At 32.4% G+C, this 22,766-nt stretch overlaps 1 protein-coding gene across 1 annotated transcript in view; it reads left to right on the top strand.

The window, feature by feature from the left end:
* The window catches only part of nord (neuron derived neurotrophic factor nord), a 67,468-nt gene that overhangs the window by 7,173 nt on the left and 37,529 nt on the right, over positions 1-22,766 (top strand). Inside the window, exon 2 of the mRNA XM_085952886.1 lies at positions 9,054-9,236. Within this exon, the coding sequence (XP_085809012.1) occupies positions 9,055-9,236 (182 nt within the window). The 5' untranslated portion in view covers position 9,054. The remainder of the gene's footprint in view (positions 1-9,053; positions 9,237-22,766) is intronic.

Here is a 22,766-nt window from a genome sequence, read left to right as displayed (position 1 = left end):
CTAAAAACACCTATGTTATTTTTGTTTTATTTAAATATATATGGTAGATAGGTAGTCACAGTACTGACCTGCGTTTTCTCCGGTAATGTCCAAAAATAATTTATGAATCGGTAAGCTAATTCCCGCCTTATTTTTAAACCAATGAAGCGCAGTAAACAAAATAAGAGGTAAAAAAAGAAATCCATTTATGCCGGGATATTACTCATGATGATCAATTTCAAATTCATCCTCACCATGCAATAAATTAGATGTTAAATATAGCTATTTAGTTACTTCCGTTAATACTCGAAGCCATGGGAATCGCCACTAACTACACTCAACCTAATAATTTTCTACAAACGCGTTTTCTACAAGTTTCAATTTTCGAATGTCAAAATTCTCTCAATTATACTCTCAATACATAATTAAAGTATGTTCATATTCAATTAGATAACACACAAAATTAAACAAAGTAGCATTCTTTATTGAATATATTATTATGTAATATGTAATGTTTAGTTAATATACAAGAAACATATCTACCAGAAAGAGAAAATCTTTACAATATACCTAATTATTATATAAATATCGTCACATCAATACTACAACTAGATAACTTGATTTTCACTGTTTTAGGGATAACTATTGAATATGATTCTACATTTATTTCTCTACAAAATGATAAAACTAGGTAAGTCAGAAGTTAATGGGAACTGTATTAATTTTGTGTTCGAAAATATTAGATACATACCTTTAAAACCGTAAATGCATTAAAGAAAATAATAATATATATTCTATTTTTTCATACAATTGAACATTATTTGATTGTTCCCAATTAGATAAGCACACTTTCCATTGTTGTTAAAGATAGTAATTATAGCCTAGATTTATCTTAATCAAGTAAAGTTTAAATTCCATTTTTCCAACAATGAGCGTCAGAGTTATCTAGTTGTAGTAATGAGATGACGATAATACCTATATATTTGTAACTAGTTAACCAGACGTGATATGATATAATATTTCAAGGATGCCTCCAATCAAAACTGGTTATACCTATTGTGAATATACATAATTTGAAAATACCACAGATTAATACCTACTAGAAAAAATCTTTTTTGAAAAATATCGACGTCCGACAGGAATTGAACATAATATAACCACTGGATTCGCGTCAATGAGCTTGTTTTCAAATTTATTATGTGTGTTCAATATAAAGAATGTTACATTCTTAGATCTTGTGAATTATTCATTGTTTCGAAGTTTCAATGATTTATAAAAACTATGCAGGTCATGGCCCCCACATCCTGAAGCGGTCCCCAAGGCTAGGATCTTTGTCGGGCCTCCCTACCTACCGCAAAGGTTAAACGCAATGTAACGCTCCATAGTAGCGTTTTCCAAATGTCGTTGACGGTAAAATTAAGGGTCTTTAGTGTATTTTTAATACTTACATCCACTTGAATTAAAGAGTTATCAAGTAATGACACAATTAAAAATTACACCACACATCGACTCGCCATGCCGGGCCCCCAGGCTAGAGCCCTGTCAGCCTCCCTCCTTGTGGGGGCCATGATGTAGGTACCCGATTAAATATATTATTTGAAGAATAACATGTGTTTAAAAATAATTTTATTTTCCAGATAGTTTCAAATAAAAAAATACTTATCAGTGCTATGTGAAGATTAACATTTTACATAAAATAGCTGTTCATTTTCACGTAAGAATTCACGCAACGCCTTGAAATCAATATCGCTATCAAATTTAATTTAATATACTACTCTCGTTTACGGTGGAAGGTTTTTATTGTTTCTCAGAATCTCACATAAAATATTAAAGCCCATCGACATTTTCCAAATGTCGAATAATACCTACAGCATCTCGTATATCACCCTCACAGCAACAAACATTGTTATAGCAACTATAGTCTTACCAACGTGTGAAGGCGGGAACCGGATGTGGCTATACGTTGGAAAAATAGTCAGTATTGCCATTACTATGGGAAAAAAATCCTAATAAAATTAGTTTTTTCAAAATAATATTTTTATCATCAGTCATAAATGAGGCGTATTGATTGAATTAAAAGGTTTTACCTACTCCAGATTATAGATTGAGGTTCGAAAGGAAAATATCGCTAAAGCTACATTATACGTAGAATTTTGAACTTATTTATTAAATGAATGAGATATGTTAATTAATAGCACTTACAGTAAATAAGTAATTATACTGAATAAAGTAACTAACTACTTAACAATAATTGTCTTGTCAAATCTGAACTATATTGCTTATAGTTAGGGAATCCAATCCCGAGCCAAAATTCTGATCCCGGGATTTCGGGATTACAATCTGACAATCCCGGGATCCCGGGACTGGTCCCGGGATTGGCATTTTTTTCCATTGTTAATATAAAAAATTTATATTTACAAATAACATTGATAAAATCGGTCAAAAATAAATCTAGTATAATTTATACTATTTAAGACATTTATTGTTAATATTGTATACGTCCAATCTTGGACATACACAAGTTTAATGGAGTAAATAATATTGTAATATAAATAATAATGTGAATTTAATATGAGATTGCTGTTTCTGATAGTAAAGACATAATGAATGTATTAGCAAGATTTAAAATAGTAAAGCAAATAATCATGGCGTACTTATGGCCTTTCCGCTTCATAAATCTAATTAATCAACCAAATATGAAACTGCCGTAAAAAGTATGATATCATGGTGGAATTACTTTGTTAAAAGTGCGAAGCATTGTTTTGTTCCAATCTTTCTCATTTTTAATAATTTATGTGAAAAAATAAAATGAATCGGCAACCTACACATGGGTATAAATCAAACTTCATTCAAACTCAGTTTATTTCTAATGTAGTTATTTTTTATTAAAAGTTTTTTTTTCTGTTATATTTTCGCTTTTATTTTATTTTCCATAAAAATTTATAAAAAAATCAATCCCGAAATCCCGGGATTATGTTTATCAATCCCGGGATTCATAGGTATCGAAAATATCTCGGGATCCCGGGATTGGAATCCCTACTTATAGTGTTGTGTCTATCAGTATCCAAATTTATCTGTCATAAACAAGCCCGAAAATTAATATTGCTGTATTAAAAATAATACAGTATGATGAAATAAAATCCGAAAAGAAAATGTTGCCAATGAAATTCTTTAGTTCCATAATGAAATTATTTTGTCTACTCTAATATTTTTTTATCTCATCATGTAGTTTGTTTTTCATTCAATTATTTAGTGTCTTAGTTTTCAAGTTTTTTGTATGTATCGTATAATAAAATACGTCATACGTGTTATATATTATATGATTGTATTTATACTTACATGTTATGTTCTCAATACAGATGAAGAGTTTTCAGAATTCCATAAAATTAAAAAAAAAATTCACTTTCAACTCTATTTTGAATATTATCGTTATAAACAAAATATATATTTTAAGTCAATACTCACGAAAGTTTTCCTACCAATCAAGTCATTTGAACGCCTGAATGATATTTTCAAAAGTCACCTCTCATTGTGTCTTACGGGAAAGTTATTCACCCAATATGTGCTCGTAATTCTTAAGTAAGTATTGGGGCATAGGGCAAGTACGGGTCACGCCACTTCCCTCGGTCTATCGCCAACTCTCGTGCCTCCCGCCATGCGAGATCTGCAGCGCGTAAATCGCTTTTGTAGCACGGAAGGCCCGGCCACGGGCAATGGAACCCTCGAGGTTGTGCCACAGGGGTATGGAGTGTTATATGCACTGGTGGCATCCGTCCTAGTTACATGAAGTATCTTTTCACGATTACTGAGGGCTGCTGTGTCCGTTCACGAACTCTAGTGTTTCTAGCGATTTGATAATATATACACTTACCTTTGTTTTAGCTCGTCCTTCCAATCTTTAGAATATGCAATAGAATTCCGCTTATTTTTTTTTTGCGTTCAAAATGACCGAGAGCTTTTTTGAGCTTTCCTTCATGTTTCCTTTTATATTGAAATTTCTATATTACCTATAAGTCTTATAACAGCATTATCGTGTAAAAATGTAGAAGAATTATAATTAGGGGATGCTAATACCAACACTTTAACTCATGTTACTGTGTATAAGAATATTTTATTGAATTTGTTAGGTACTATGTAAGCTTGCAAGGCTGGTTACTTTGTGTGGGCGGCTTATTTTTGGAGACGATTTATTTATTGTGGCTACAAATTGTTTGTTGCTGAGCCGCATTTTGCCGACGAGAAATTTGCACATAGAAAAATCCTACGCTTTTAATATAAGACATACTTAGATCCAATTTTGTATCGCTCTCGGGAAAATTGTTCTTTTTTCGGACAAGTCCCTTCATCTTTTATGACCTAATAAAGTCAATTATGTCAGTGAACAGTTTTCTTGGAATTCTGATGTCTCTTGTTATCGGTTTATTTAATCAATCAATGTGTAATTGGGTTGACCTTGCTATATTTAGAATATATTATTATTTTTATAGAAATATGACGCGTTTAAAGTATGCCATTTGTAACTCATGAAATTTGATATCGCGAATTCAGATTATAATTGGGTGTAAAATACGATAAGAAAATGTAGTTAATACTGCAGTGGTGAAGACTGACTTTTTGAAATAGGTAGGTTATGGGAGTCATGGTGCATACCTAAGTACTTGTCATACATACTTACGGGCCTTAATAATAGTACCTGATAATAAGTACCAACTACTGATAAATAGGCATACACTAATTAAATGTCAACGTAAAATTAATTAAATAGATGGTGCTAGTAAGTTTTTTAAATTTAATAATTATAATTATATAAAAATATAACTTCAATTTTATTCATTTTTTAAATAAGTACCTGAAATTTAATTTAATTCAACAGCGTAGAAAAAACTATTTTGCAATGGTCTATTATTAAATTATTTACTTGGGGGCTGATTATGAAAAACATTCAAATTTAGTGCAATTTATCTGTTGCGATAATTTTCCGGTAGATACCCTGATTTATTAAATTGATACATTTACGTTGGTACAGATTATTACAGCCTTTAAACACGTGAGTATTGAATTTGTGGCGTAGATAGATAGGTATATTGCGACAATTATCACCTATACCTATCGAAGCCTTTGTTTATATGTTACTATATTATAATATACCTATCATTTTGCCATGTAATAGAGTTCGCTGAAAACCTCTAATAGAAATAGGCTGGACACATAGCTCGAAGAAGGGACAATCACTGGAGAAATCTAGTGGAAGACGATGACGATGATGATGATATAATTATCATATTATTTCATTAGTTCACTAGTGGCTTTGTCCTCGTCAAATTACATTGTCGACTGATCTGTTACCTACGTCATCAAAAATGTCATTATAATTAGACGACATCTATCTGTCTTTTGACAAACTATTCTAATTTAACCAAAAGTTCCTACAGTTGACTATCTTTGAGAGATTCTGCAGTCAGTATATTCAATCAGCATACACACTTTATTTCTCACAATAGCAAAAAGAAGTACTTACAAATATGAAATATATATGTATATCATTTTTGAAACAGATTTGAAATTTTGATAGCGATGGTAATTTCAGTAGGCAGTTCTGTTTAGTTGAATAAAATAAATAGTATTTATGTCGCATAGACGTCACTCCACCACAACCATACTTAATAGTTTCACATATCCGTTGTAGCCTGCGAACAAACGAATTAAAAATATTATATTACAAGATCCATAAAAAATGCCGGACCTACCGCAACATAATAGTGCCAGAGCAAGGCTCGCCGTCTGCCATATTATTTTATTATTTACACACGTCTCAAATAAGACGTCACATTCGGCGTTATGAATTATATGAATTTCTGACTTTTATGATCGAGGAAACGGTTGGGTGAGACCACGTGCTTGGCGGAACGTGCGTGCAAAACGCTGACCCATTTATAATTAGCCTGCGCGTCTAGCGAAAGACCTCACTCGGATGATTAATCATTATCGAATTTTATTCATTCATCAATGATTACGTGAGAAACCACTGTGATGACGTGTATACTCTAATCATTATTTTATTCAGTCTTGTAAAAAGGTCGAAACTAGAATACAAGCGGACCAAATAATCAATCATTAAATAATTAATTATTTATCAACAGTAACATTTAATATAAAGCGGGGTTTCTTAACCTTTTTATCTGTAATCCAAATTATTAGATTATGGTAATAACTCCGCAAAATCTTTGGACCCACGTTGGAAAATGGGAACTACAGAATAAAAATGAACCACGAGCTGGAAGAGCTGATTGAACAGCAAACAATCATAACATACTGTAAGTCCCAAAGACTACGATGGACGGGACATGTGGAGCGAATGCCTGAAGTTAGAGGCCAAGGATCATGACGAAGTGGCTACCCCAACGGAAGAGACCCAGATGCCGTCCAAGAAGGAGATGGGCTGACGCCGTAGAAGTGGACTGGCTTCATATAGGAAGACCCGGTAACTGGAGAAGTGTGGCGAGAAACCGGAGTGAGTGGAGAGCGGTTGTGGAGAAGGCCAAATCCCACCCCGGGATGTAGCGCCGTGGAAGAAGAAGAAGAATAACTTCGGTTTCGCGACCCAAAAAAATATTAATAAAATATCACTTAACTCTCACAGATAACAACAATTAAATTTTATATTTTAATTAGGTGCAGTAAAGCATCTATTCTATACACAAGACTGCTATCGGCGGCTATCGATGGTAGTTTTTTTATATTTTTGTATTTAGGCATTATAATTCTTACAATAAATTAGTTGTAATCGTTACAATAAGTGCTATGTTTTAACAGCACCTCTCTTAGCTGTGCTAACTTTTAGAGCGAGATAGTGACTGTTTAGAGACGGCTAACTTATTGTAACATTTATAATACCTCAATACAAACAAATTAAAATTAAAGTATTGCAATGTGCCCTTGTAGCAATCTGGTGGGATCCAGATAGAAAAATAAACAATAAATAGCTGATGCGCGTCGACAAGTTAAATACTTACCCAATTTATATATTATAAATTGTCATAATATTATCTTTCAGGGCCAATTCACATTTTTAGTCTATTTATAACGGAAACCCAAAATTATAAAAACCATACAGCCGTAAGTGCATTACACTGAGGAAAAGGTAAACTGACTCTCAGATACAGAATTATTATGATGTAATAATAATGCAACAATGTAGCTTGATGCATACTTACTTATGGAAGTGTTAATACAGAGATGTGCTTTGGAAAATTACAAATGCAAATAAACAGTTGACTAACATCCAAACCCTACGACGACTGCACTAAGTGACAGAAAAAACTTTCCATCGGAGTGCAAACAAGGCTAAAACAAAAAGAAACACTAATGTAAATGCACAATACCTAAAGGGAAACTAAAAATAATACGTTAATTATCATAACCACGCTAAAATCACCCTATATTGTTGGTGGTAAATATTATTGCGGGAAACAGTATTCTAAGGATTTGTTATATAAATTTTTAATCAGTTTTGGTTCTTCTTCAGTCAAATATTTACAGATAAAGCTTTATGTTTTTCACCAATTCGCACAACCATCTTAGCCATAAAAGCTCTGAAAATATTTTGTTCTATACTTACATAATATTATGCTATGCCAAGGGCGTGAAGGACATTTAGGGGGAAATGAGTTATTTGTGGGATTATATCGTTTAGAACAGAGATCAGCAAACTTTTAATAATCGGGCCGCTGGTGAATATAGAAAGCGTTAAAAATACTATAATACTCATAGATATGAATTAGTCAAAATTTATAAAAATTAAATCGAATGAAAAAGTTCTGGGTATTTGGTTAAAAAAATGCAGTTTATCTCCCTGTTCAATGTGATTTTTGTTTTTCCCTGAATCCAATTTTAATGTTATTATCTCTATACAGGGCCGGATTTTGACTCGAAGGGGCGATAGTCTATCATATATATATAATATAATATCTACATAATATTATTATATATTCTTTTATTCGTATGTCATTATCTTGATTCTGTAATTAAAACACCATGTTACTTGGTGTTAACAATCAAAACGTTGACACTTTAAGTATTAATTACAATACATGTGAAATTTTCAGAACACACCAAATTCAACATCAAAACATCATTAATTCAGCAACCAAATCCAGCAGGTTTATTTTCAAACAGCATCAAATCCATTTCAGCCAATCGCGTCATTGCAAAGCCAGATACCATCTTGCTGAATGCCATACCTAGGTTATGGAGGTGATCAGAGAGCTGATGGGTTTGATTTATTGCTGATAAATAAACAAAGTAGGAATGGGAATATCGCATTTTCTCATTTTTTTCAAAAAGTGGATTTGACCAAATTTGAAAACTATAGTCGAACAAGAACTTCTTGTCCACGTGTTCAAACTGTGAATTAACAATCCCCATCCTGTGCAGCTAAGCACACTTCCGTTTTCAAATGAGGAACGCCCCCAAATTTATCATTTTATTTTACGCTCCCGTGGTGTACGGATCTATCAATTTACGTAATTTGAAGCTTTTTATAATAATAATATCTCTAAAACGATCAGGTGTGATGTTAGGATTATTATTAGTAAATTTTTGGTTTATTGCAAAGAAGAAAAAGAGTAGCATCTAAAATGAGAGACGATACATTCCCATTCACTGCGGACCTTTTAATTAATATTTAATTACCATATTTAAATAACATGCTAATTATATCTAATGGCCACCTGATAGGCAACGCACCAGTTGCGTTGGACGCAGTTTAAACACGTCTCTAGCACGCGTTGCCGCCATGACAGGTACGTCACTGAGAAGTCTTCTATATGCGACTACAGCGACTTCTTGTTATCGCCGATTTCTTGTTGTCGGACAGTACTTCCTAAATAATACAAAAAACATTATACAATTAATTAATTAAAACAATAAAAGACAATAATTATGTAGTACTCCTTTAAAATAATGTATTAGGAGCCATCTGTGACAATGCCTATGACATTCTAATCTAATACAAAACATTATATATTCTTAAAACTATTATGTAAGTATAATAATATTTTGTTTGTCATTTTCAGAATGATTCTTCGGTGGTTTTTGACTGCGGTGCTGATTTCGAATATCTTTGACCTTAGCGAGTGCTCCCCGTCTCCTTTAAGACAAATGGCTACCGTAGCACCTGACCTAGTTTTCCAGCAGACAGGAATTCTTCCAAAGGAGCACCAAGTATCCATTTACTTAAAAAAGGATGAAGTCAAGAGGTATGTTTACCCAAATTCATTACATACATATACTTTTTAATTGACAATTTTTAACTACTACTGGAATTTAGATATACAACACCAGGCATGTCCAACTTCAAGTTGGCTATGATCTTCTATCCAGTATCACAACTGGCAGTGATTTTCCATTGTCAGTCTTCAACTTAAGAGCATACTTTAGTGAAACAGCAAATAATTTTCAACAATAGGTGGGACGAAATTTCAGACTCGTTGCCAATCGGAGAGCGATAGTCGAGCTGGGAACACGTAAATTTCTTTTGTGATGGCGTCGGAGGAATATATTCTTAAATCGTATAAAGATGACTAAAAAACGTTACGAATTTACTTGAAAAAGAAAACATGTCAATGAATATACTATTTTTATTACTAATATAATAATAAACATAACATTAAATGGACTCATGTTGAATTTTTATGACAAATTATGTTTTGTTCTGCTAGCGTCGTTTGCACCATCTGCACGTCGCGTACTCACGAGCTATTTAGACCACGCCTCAGCTGAAGTAGGTATAGCTTTAAACAAACAATATATTTGACTGAGGACACCGAACAAAATACCAATTAAACAACACTTCACTATCACAAATTTTCCATTCAATTTTCATTATAAATGTTATTCTATTTTTGGATACCATTGTACCCATATATTCAAAACATTATCCCACTAAGCAAAGAGGCTACTGCGCGACGGTAAGAGAAAACTATATTCAAATTTTATTTATTTTTACTTATTATAGTGAACATTACAAATTATTAATTCAAGACGTATACAACACGACATTTAGAAACAAAAAAATATTATTAAAAGCTCGAACCAATCGTACAGGTGCTTCTGTATTTTTAACTACCTACTGTAAACAATGTTTTATCGGTTAAAAATATTTTTCTTTTTAATGTTTTTGTTACCTACATATGCATTTATTACATAATATTTAAATACATTAAATAATGTACATACGTAAAGAATCAGTAAAATGTATTAAATTGCAGATTTCGGCTTCTGTCCATAGATGGTTCTATTTACACTCTCTGTTCAGGGAACAAACAGTAAATGTCATATAAAATCATAAACCTAATATATACTGATAATAAAAAGTACCTACCCAATGTTTCCAGTTATAGAACCACTACTTTTTAAATCAAATCCATCCATACGTTCAACATGTGGTCAGCTTTATTCATTTAAATATATACGTGTAAAATTGTGTAGTTTTGTTTATTTAAATGAGTAGGTATTCAAATTTTCGTACTAACCGCCACACTTTAAAATCAAATAAAGGTAACTGACCTCCAAATCTCACAAAGATTCCTCCGAATCGACCAATTTTAAAAATCACCATCTGCTATAAAACTAAAGTAGAAGGAAATCACCGAAACGTCAAACATAATATCTTTCGCTTAAATTAATCACGTGTAAATAAAAAATATATTTTAATAATTTGCAATATACCCTGGCATATCGACTATGCTTTGGATTTTAAATTAATATTTATCACACCTCACTTAACATCAAATTTATAATAACTTATACGTCTTACATAGATATAAAAATACATAAGTATGTAAGAAGTATAAAGAAACCGACCTATTGTTAGAAATGTTTAAGTGTAGTTTTAGGAATAAAAAAACTAAAAGGTTATATTTTTATAGTAATGTATACATCGCTTCTTTAATATTATGGTGGGAGGCTTTTTAAGATTTAAATCATTAGTTTTATTAAGCTAGAGTTATCCTTAATTTGACGACGTGGGCAGATTATTTACAATTTAGAATATATATATTACAATTTAGTTAAATGGTGAAAAGGAATCCGCAATTTCATCGAAACAAATTTCAGTCAAACGCAAAGATTTAATGCGATTTCGCACGACAGCTGAGTGCGTAATGTGTGATCCTTTAATAGCCAGGGTCACCATTCTGACCCCGCCACGTCGATGTAGACGCGCGTAGCAAAAATGTGCATTGAAAAATAAAGAAATCGCAGTCACCCTCATTATAAATGAATCATGATTTACTGAACTAGTAGAGGACTTCTAAAGCTTTCAGCAGTCTGAAAAACGCATCTAAAAAAATCCTTCTAATCTTAACATAAAGTTCATAATTGTAATAGTATTTTTTTTTATTAAAGTGAACCCCCTGTTAAAATATAAATTTTAAAAAATAGAGTGAACAAAATAATGGAGGTTAATAGATGGGTATATGTATATTGTATTATTAAAGAAAAATGCCAGTAAAGCTAAATTGCGGATAAGGCTGCTTGACGGTTAAATCACACGGGTCACGAACCTCAGTCATGGCATCCACACAAAGAGAAAGAAGAACATCCCAACTTACCCAACTATATCTTAATTACAATCAGGGAACTAAATAATGAGAACTGAAATACCTAACGGGTAAGGAGAAGCAGGCAACTGATCTCGAGTAAGTAAGAACCGGGATAAACTTAAACACGTGTCAAGACTACGTCATACCTACGTCGAATACTGACAACTGCTCTCGGTTTATGCATTGACGCTCATTTAATATTAGTGTATTACACACACTATTGCACGTGCATAATGCGTGTTTCATTTTCGTACGACACTCACACATTCAAAACCCTGCACCAAAATGTATTGTATTGAATATAGCCTATCGGAATTATATTTATTAATCTGTTCCGTGTTTACAATAGTATCGTAAAACTTGGGAGTGTATTACGCAAGGCCAGATTTACCATATAGCTTAAAGAGCTATAACCTATGGATCCCGAATCGGTAGGGGCCCTGACTCCAGAAAAATATAATGAAAAGATTCACGAAAATATATTTACTCAGAGGAAACAACTGCCTCCACGACAAACTCGACAAAAGTAGGAAGGTAGATACTTTCATTAAAATATAATATTATTGAAATCTTCTTTTCTTTTGACCATGTCCGATCCTAATAGGATCATATGGGCCTCCACAGAGTGGAGGTTTGTATTAACAGATTTTATTTTTACGAGAAATGGATGTCAGCCACTTGCTCAACCTATTAGGTCCATACCCTGACTCATGCACAAATTGAAAAACAATATATGAACTTGCCAGACCCAGGATTCGAACCTGGGACCCTCGACACTATAGACCGGCGCTTAATCCACGCGGCCATCGTGGGTGTGAAATCAATTGCAGCAAAAAATATGCCACTGGAAAATTATTTGCAATGCACAAATATATCAAACACCGCCCCTGTTCACATATCACAAAACACATACAATTTCTGGGCGACTCAAATATATCATTGAGGAAAGCATTTCAGGTTATATTTCTACCTAACTACTTAACTTAACTACTTAACTAACTTAAACATACATAATAATATCAACTATTACAAAAATTTTATTAATCCAATGATAAACCGGAATAAGTTGAGTAGTTGGGACTCCCATTACGTATTAGCACAAGGTCACTTCAAATATAAATCCGATTCTGGTAATAATTATTACAATTACAATCAATTTTTAGAGGAAAGTAAACATTTCAACAGTATCACAATACATAAAAACGGGTTTGGGCCGAAATCCCGAATGCCGAAATCCCGAAAGCCGAAATCCCGAATGGCCGGAATCCCGAAGGCCGTAATCCCGAAAGATAAGAGCGACAAAAAATTGTTCTAAAAAATGGTTTTTGTCTCTCTTGTAAAAATTGCGCAATTCATGATAAGTGTTGAGCTTGCGCAATTATTGCTGTTTGTATTTTTTTTATTTTTCGGGATTTCGGCCTTCAGGATTCCCACCATTCGGGATTTCGGCCATTCGGGATTTCAGCATTCGGGATTTCGGCCTTCGGGATTTCGTCCGGCACCCTATAAAAATGAGGGTTACATGTAAGTTTTACGTAAAACATTTCACCGTGGCACAGTTCGCCGTGAGCTTTCTTACCGGAAATAGATGACCGTATACTATACGGTTTCAAATTTTATTAGATTCATTATGGACATTAATTCAATTTTAATAGCTAATTTTGGCAAGATTCATGAATTCAATAATGAAAACCTAACCTAGCCTAACAAATAATCAAGTATACCTTTTGGCTATTTTTAAAATTTGTTTGCTGCTGGCTTCCTGTATAGTGTAAACTGACAAGAACCGTGTTTTATTTAGACATGAATTTTATGTCAGTGTTATACGACCTAAAGAGGTTGAACGGTCTTTAATATATGGCCATATATTTCTATAGTGTGTACATATATACGATATTATAGTGTGATACGGCGAACTGCATGCTGTTTCTCAAATTAAACTTGGCTGGTTCCAACCAGCTTCACATTATGACATAATTAGCACAGTTTGTTACATACTTTTTATCGGTTCATGGAAAATTAATCCTAGACAATGCAATATTACTATTTCTCTATTTACTTCAAGAATGTTCCATTAAGGCTTGTTTCACACTGGCTTAGTGCTAATCATTAGTAACTACTACTCGCATTAATACCGTCACCTGTAAACAGGCCGAATTAGTAATGTGCATTAGTATTAGTGCGAGTAGCGAATACTAATGATTAGTACTAAGCCCGTGTGATTACAAACTGTTATTCAGGAAGGAAAGAACAGAAAAATTTACTAGGGTAATATCCCGTTTACACATACATGAACTTACTGCTGCCATAACAAGAAAATGCTCGTCTAAACATATATTATCCTGCAGAAACGAAACAATGATCGAGTGAAACTGTTTTGTTCTCTTGCCTCTTTTAATTTTTAATTAAGTTGCTCCAAAATGTACAACTTATTTTTTTCTAATATTGACTATCCGTCATATAATATATTGTTTTATATTTTTCGGTAGGTACCTATATTTTATTTTTCACTCCCTTATCTTATTACCTATGTGTATTGTAATCACTTTTAATAGCTCTCTCTAATGTATTTTTTATAACTGTATTTAATATTTAATTTTAATTATGCTTTCTGTGTCTGCATGTTATTGAGACAATCGCTTATTCTTTTATTTTATATATTATTCTTAAATAAATAGTTTTTAAAAAAGGCTTTTTACGTACAACTTCTGGGTGGGCATATGTGTTTGCATATTTTGAGTATCTTTCCATGTAGTTGAAGTGAATGTGTTAATACTGCAATCCATTAAAGGACGGGTAGGTTAATCGTTTACAGGTGATCACCGAACGCTGATCTCAGTGATACGATCGAACGTGATCTCGCGGCAAAGGCAAAACCGCCGCGCTTCGTAGTGATTTATGAGAGTCGTTAAAACTAAATAACGTGTAAAATTAGATTAGTGCAAAAATTTGCCGCATCTGAAATTGCTGGACAAGTGAAAATGCGTAAGTTCACTCTCGCACGATCGTCAAAAACAAATTGAATAACCTGCCAATCAGAGCCTTTCGAGAATTCGCTTCCATTCAAAAGGATAAATCAATGTACTTGTGTTTTTAACCTCAAACGCTTCAGATTTTCAAGATGGCGTACCTACTTTTGACGCTTTCTGTATTATCAGAACTATCTTGAAATGGACGTCTTTTAAAATCTAGCACTCGTATTAATCGAGGGGATGCTGCCAAAAGTTGGTAAGTCAATATTTTATTTATAGTATTATTAGTATTAATAACGGATTATGTGTCTATATATGCTAGAAAACAATCAAGGTCATCATATATTACATAGAAATCATCATTATACAGATAAATATCGTGACATTTTAATAATTTGGGATATTGACAGGGCGGGTTTAGGTACCTACATGGAAGCCCTCACGATAAGAAATTAAATAAAAAGCATAAACTCTATCTACCAATTTAGTAAAAATATACCCCTGTTCTAGAATGATACTTACTTAATATCGTGTTGGTACCTAAAAAAAATATTGTTAAAGATTACAGTGAAACCACATAACAATATTACTTAGTGGTCTGTTTGTTGTACACAAGTAGAGGAAGGACAAATTCTTCCGGCATTGCTGCCACGATAAAATGACTTTGGAACATTTGTCATTTGAAAGTAACGAGCCAACATCTAAATGAATCGCCTACACTGACAGAAGAATCTGACACCATTCTACGTATATGTTTGAGTGGTTGTGTTATATGAACCTTTGATGTTTTTTTGCATGATTTTTTTATGCTTAATAGAGTACTCAGTGTGTGAAAAAAACCAACATATTTTTTACAATTTTTTTGTATAAATTTAATAACAGTATGACTGATTTGATATGTTTCGAGGCCCTCAGAGGTCATATGCGCTAAATAAATCGTTTCTAGCTACCTATTGGTTTCATGATTACCTACCTATTTATTTAGAGAATTTCACATCAAGCACATTATCACCTAAATTATTATAAAAAGTGAATACCGATATAATCTGCTCAATATTAGTATTTTAAAATGTTTGGCTAACACTAAACACATATATACACATATATATATATATATATGAACTTATATAATATATATGTATATTAAATAGTAATACTGGACCATTTGAGAACAACGCTTCATTTACAAACGTTAAAAACAGTAAGTTATATAGAATTTATAATCGCATACTATTTGTGTTATATGTCGATTAATTCTTATAGGTATTGAATAGATAAGATTGTAATTAATTTCGCAGAATGGATAAATAACACAAATCTTCATTAAAATATATTATATTTTTAGTCGGTTAGATAAAACAAGTGTATCTTCAATCACTCTGTTCACCCAAATTTTAAATTTTCTGATACTACTAATATATCTGTTTACTGCTCACCAGATAATTACTAATTAATTAGCACATTTAAGTATCATGTTAAATATATATAATGGCCAACTAATGCAAACGCGCCAGTCGCATTATCAGCACTAAATCAGGTACAGTTTTAATACCATTTCTATGCTTTTTCATGTCATGTTTTTCATATATGTATAATTATAATATTAAATTTTAATCCTTCAAAAATACGTACAATCTAATTTTATTGTATTTATCAAAACGATGCAAGAGTATCATGTAAATTTCAATGGAAAATGTTGCCAAATATTTTTTTTAAAAAAACTATTTCATTAAAAAAATCGACTTAATTTATTGCGTATAAATCAAGCCGAAACAAAATGCATTTTGATAAAAAAAACTACTTACAAGAAATACCTTGTCCAAGAGTTTCAGACATATGTATCATATCACAAAGTTTCCCGCCTTTTTGCTTTGATTTTGATTTTTTTTTTTTGTATAATCCGAAGAGCGGTAAATCACGCGGCATACATTTTTCGAACAAAGGCAATAATTTATGCAGCCGACGATATAGTCGAAGTGACATGGAAATCTTACTGCACCGGACCAATTCCGCAAAGAATGCAGCGGTTTGGCACGCTTGGAGCATCTTCCGCATCTTTTCGCTGCTGACTGCTGTCATCGTCCCCATGTACCTACCAGTTTCTTAACACCTTTTTTAACAATTAAACGTTAAGTATACCCTATAAATGCCAGATCGACAATATTACGATAAGGGCCGCTCGTAGCAAATACGAGGCTAAATTATTGTAGCTTAGTCAAATTTAAATTATTTATTTACTAATAGAGAACTTTACAAATTACAAACTCAAGACGTTTGCAACATGTTATAGGGAAGAAGGAAATAAATAAATGTTGTTAAAACAGTATTAAAGAACAAAAAAATTGAAATATATAAAATAGGTAGTTGCGTGAAGTACGAGGATGAACTAAACAGATCCGATTTTAAGAATTTATAAATCAACGTCCACCTCACTCATCTTCACGTAGATACCTAACTTGAATGATTTCATCATCCGTATACTATATGGCCATCTCTATAGCACCGAGATGAAAAAAATACGTGTTGTTCGTGGAGCATTGCAGACAAAAATGTTCCAATTTAAACCTAACCTAACAAATAATCCAGTATATTGGCTATTTTTAAAATTTGTTTGCCGCTGGCTACCTGTAAACCGACAAGAACTGTGTTTTATTTAGACATGAATTTTATCTCTGTACTATACGACCCGCATAAGTTGCACGGTCTTTAATATAAGACCATAATATATTTCTAAGAAAGCTGTAGTTAGCTTACAGACGATGTGTGTTAATAAAAAGAAATACTATTAGTTTTTCATAAAAACGCTGAAAAAAACCTAACATGTATAGGCGGAACCTAATTTTATGACAAGGAATCTGATAGATTGTAAATAAGACTGTTGTTTAAATTAGCTGTACGTCATTTCGCATTGCAGATTCAATAATAAGCAACGCCACACAATATCACCCGCATCATAGGTATATATAAAATTTCATAAAGTCAAAAGCATTTCTACTGTTTTAAATTTACTAAAAAAGAAACTTTAATTTATTAGGTTTTTAAAAAAAACTTAAAAAATAGTAGGTACGTCATTGAAACGAAATGTCAAAACGGGTCGCCGGTGATGACCATCTTTTAATGCGCCAACGAACAGAATATTACTTTATTGATGTTTGGCAAACAATTTAGTCGCACTATAAACCGACAACAAGTACCTACCTACTGTATTCGTAATACGTTAAAATGTGTCCCTCAAGTTATAGCTCAATATAGGTACCTACTTAATGCTTACTTTGAATTTAATGTGATTGTGAAAGTAATTTGTATATGTTACGCCGAATGTGCGAAATTCACCATTACATGAAATGGGAAAAATTTTGCCTAATTCATGTAATAGTCAAGCCCGTTTCCTTATTCATGAATTAGGTAAATTATCTGCCAACTGCGTGAATTGTCCAGGGTATGAAATTCTTATACTGTCAACATGACAGTAGAAAAAGTAAATTTAATACGGATGGTTTTATTAGTTATAATTGGACATAATATAATATTATTATTAGGTTAGGTTAGGTTAGGTTAGGTTAGGTTTTGTAATTCTGAATTCAACTGAATGTCCATTTTGAGGGTAGCTAATAAGTGTCAACAAACTATCAAATCATACTATCGCAAACAAACAATCGACCATTGCACGATTGATACCCAAGCACGAATCACATCGCGAAAATACCTTTTAATAAAATTCTTCCGTTATCATATTATAGTTCTAGATTTTTTTGGGCATAGTAAATGGATATGAACGTCATTGTAGTTATTGGTATATTTTTATATAATCAATGACATTTGACACATTTGGTTAGTTTTATTAGTTGCAAAATACACCACCGGAGCGCGACCATCTATTTTGACCAATGTATGAGCATTTAACACATTTGGTTTAGTTGCAAAAACACCACTGTAGCGCTACTATCTAATTTGCCCAATGCATGAACTAGGCAGAAAAATACTACCGAATTCACGCACTTAACAGATATTTTGCCTAATTCGTGAATAAGGCAACGGGCTTGCATTTTTCATGATTTAGGCAAAATTTTGCCCATTTCATGTAATAGTCAATTTCGCACATTCGGCGTAACATATATATTGAAAATAAAACTGTAAAATTGGAGCCTCTAGCTAAATTAGATGACGGCGGTATATTATACTTTTTTTGCGCTTCAAGTATAGTCCTATATTCTAACATTCGTACAATATGTTCAACTATGATTACTATGGGAGCTGTGTAGAATAAAATGCAATAAACATTACAACTTAATTGGCGAAATTCAAAATATATCTCTGTATATAATTAAAAACAGATGTCTTCGTTCATCAAGATTAATCAAATGTGCTTTGTGAGGAATGTGTCAAAATTAAACATCCATCGCAACGCAATTTGAGTTTTTCTTTTCAAAAAGAGTTAATCCTACTCAAAACAAAACGGGATCGTTTTGAAAATATTTAACATGAAGAGATACTATTTTGCGAGATTTCAAGATACTTTCAATATTAAATATTGTTGGAGCAGGGAAACACTCGTTGAATACTTGTTACTTATATACCTACTTATATATATATATATATATTTTTTTAAATATTACTAAGTATCTAGCATGGGAATCAATAATATTATAAACGTTGACCTGTACAAATAGCGCCTGTACACGTGCAGGGATTTAGTTGCACTAATAGTTTGCACTTTAAACTATCGCGATAATCACGTAAAAGTGCTGACTGTCTCTCCAATCTCATTCTTCAAGCATTAGCGAGACGCCATGTTGTGCTATTTGACAGATTCGACAGGTTCGTACATGTTCGGACAGGTTCGCTGAAGTTCGTAGATAATCAGTAGACGTGAAAATATTCTTTGCGGTGTATTTCGTATTTCTTCCGCAGGTTCGCCACTATCGTTGTACTGCGCATGCGCGTCGCCATGCAAGTACCATTAACTATTGCGTGAAAATTCAGAAGCTCCTGAATGTTTTTGATACATGCATGCAATCTTCCAATTTGCACGATAATATGTCAGCAGGAAATCCATGCACGTGTAATCGGAGTATAATTAGTATAATTCAGCTGTCCATGCAACATACAAAGACGTGTTCGCGAATTTATATCGTGCACCTACCTTTATTTCATTTGAGGTAGAATTCATTTTGTTTATATCATACAATAATATAACAACCTACCTAATTTGTGTGGAAATATGCAAGAGAGAACATATGAACACGTTAGCAAAATAAGTAAATGATGCTGATAATATATGGCAGTCAATTTTTAATATGCACCCTTATTGCAATGTAGGTACAGTTCCTTATTTAATCGCATTCATCTGTATTTATTTATTTACGAAAAATACATAATGAAATAAAATTACTTTCGGAAAACTCAGAAGTTTCTCTCATGTGTTTATAATAGCACTTTTATTCTTCAAATGCTCTGTTCACTAGCGTACCAATGAACAGAAATCTTCTTTTGGCATACTTACTTGAATTTTTTTTGTGTACTGAAATCAGTTCTCAAATATTTGGAACGCCTAAAATATTCGAAAAAGCAATATCAAGCCAAGAATTTTAACTACGAGTATTATAGAGGAGGTAATTTTCCACAACCTTTTTTATGTTAGTGGAAATTGGTAAATAAAAAACTAATTAATTTTCCTCTGGTGTCAGGACTGAATGCGTTGATTTGTAAATAAAATGAAAACCGCAGCCCGATATCAACTCTTATTTACGATTTTTCGTGATTGTTCTTCTAAATAAATATTTTATATTTTCAAAATAAGTTTATACTAGGCCTGTAACACTGTAATGCGAAATCACTTGTAATCAATTTAATCATTTGTCTTACTATTATTTTTTCAGCTTCACTTTCATGGCTCTATCATCATAGAACTTTTTTCTTCAACATTTTATAATAATATCTATACGAATAACTACTAAATGAGGTTGTTCTCAAAATAATGCTTTACCTACTAACGTCTATTAGAAAATGTAATACTAAAAATTTCACCAAACTTCATGGAAACTTTTATTTATAAAAATAAACGCACATTTATTACTAATATGTACCTACGCGTATGGTGACCCTATAATTAGCTTCCTAGGACCTCCATCGCCCACCCTGGAGCACCGTACTCTGCTGGCCGTTAAATCACTGGTTAAAATCTCATTAAATAAGTCAAATTCACTTACCTATATCGTATGCAAGACATCGACCAAATGGTGTGAACGAATGACTTATAATTATTACATATTGTGACCATACGTAAGTCATTATATATGACAGTTATTTATTTTAGCTCCACTTTTGTTTTTTGTTTTGAAATTTAAATTTGGGGTTTTGAAAGCCACCCTATATTTGCTTATTTTTAGGCCAACAAACTGCGTATATGCACAATATACTTTATATATACATGTACGGTGATTTCTGTATGTACATTGTAGCAATTGATATTCTCTAAAATATATTATAATACTATCGAAAATTGTTACTATTACCATTTATTTGCGTTTAAATGTCATGAGTATGAACAGAAAAAGTGTCTCGATACAGGATTATAAAAATAGTTCGTTCACTTTCATTAAAAAATCAACAATTGAAAGTACCTACCTATTGACATAATATTTGATAACTTAAAGTTTTAGTGTAGCAAATAGAATGAAAGAATCGTAAGTACGCAAAATTTACCATCATCAAATACAGAAAAGTTGATAATATTACGGCAAAAACTCTATTTTATGATAATTATATAATAAAGTATAAGATTACGTTCTTATTCAGTGTATTTTGTACTTTCTAGAATTAAGTCACATCGACGCTTCACTCACTATATGTTTTTCAAATAAACTTTTTGATTACTTCCAAATATGGTCACCGTTCTTGTGACCATAGAGACCGGATTATATGCAATTGCATATTTTTTAGCCCATTCTCACCGGTTATTGCATATTTTACCAAAAATTTAGTGATGATACATATTTTCGCTATTTTTTTTACAATATTGTGTAGTATACGTTGTTGCCAGAGGTATTTCCGCGTAAACTTAGAGAAAAGTTTGAAAACATTTTGAACAATAACCCAGGCTTTCAACATTTGTGTCCAATTAATAGTTTTTTTTTTATTGGGACGGGTGAACTTTAGCTAGAAACAATAAGTACTAACATAGCACCCAAATTCAAATACTGCCCAGTTACCACAGTGGATGTGGAACGGTCCTTTTCCACTTATATATAAACATATTTTGAGTGATCGAAGACATAATCTTACTACATACTGAACATTTTGAACGATTGTTAACGTTTACAAGAGTAACAAAATGTTAAATAACTGTTAATTAATAATAATAATAATGTTAATTAAAAAAACTAAAACTTACTATTTTTTTTATTATTTAATCTTGCATATTTTGACACTTTTCATGTATATTTCAAGGTTTTTATGTTGCATATAATCCGGTCTCTAGTTATATATAATTTTTAGATGTGTACCTATATATTATCATTGGTGATTTACCTAATATTTTTATGTTTTCGTATTCAATCAATTCAATCAGGGCAGGGGCACAGAGATAAGTTTTCCGCGATTTTTCGACGGCGAAATTCGCCAACCCTGTGCGTGGATATGTCAGGGGCTAATTTATGTACGAATGGGAGGTCCCGCGCTCACCGAATGACGAATGTCTGAGCATTTCCAAATATACGCTCCCAACAATATTATTCCGCTAAACTCTTTTCGATCCAGACGACCGCATCACGATTTACGATGCTTTTTTCGAAAACTTTTGCTTTTTGCATGTTTTTTTGATGTTGCAAGTAACAGTAAGCTTTTAACGCTTTGTCTCCCGATAAAATAAGATAGTCACTGAAAAATTTCCAAAAAAACACACTTTTTTCATCATTAATCTAATTATTTACCGCCCCCAGATTTGAATAAAATGTCTCGTATACACCTACTCCAAGACCTATTTTTCCTTTAAGACGTCAACAATGTATTAAAATAATTCCCATTGAGAATATCTTAATGACGATACCGGTTCTGGAGTCAATAAAAATGTTGAAATACTAGAAAAATATACAGTATTTTCCAAAAGAGTTCCAATGATGTTTTTAACATGGAACATGTTTTACTCATGATCTCCGACGCAAAAGCGTTACGAATAATGGACGTAGAATAACTATAGACGCGCAGCCCGCCC

This window comes from Rhyacophila brunnea, unplaced genomic scaffold (genome assembly GCF_057557595.1).
Source record: "Rhyacophila brunnea isolate RB1 unplaced genomic scaffold, BYU_Rbru_1.0 scaffold_3, whole genome shotgun sequence".
Classification (NCBI taxonomy): Eukaryota; Metazoa; Arthropoda; class Insecta; order Trichoptera; family Rhyacophilidae; genus Rhyacophila; species Rhyacophila brunnea.
Note: the sequence above shows the minus strand (reverse complement) of the source record. Positions and strands in the feature narration are given on the sequence as shown.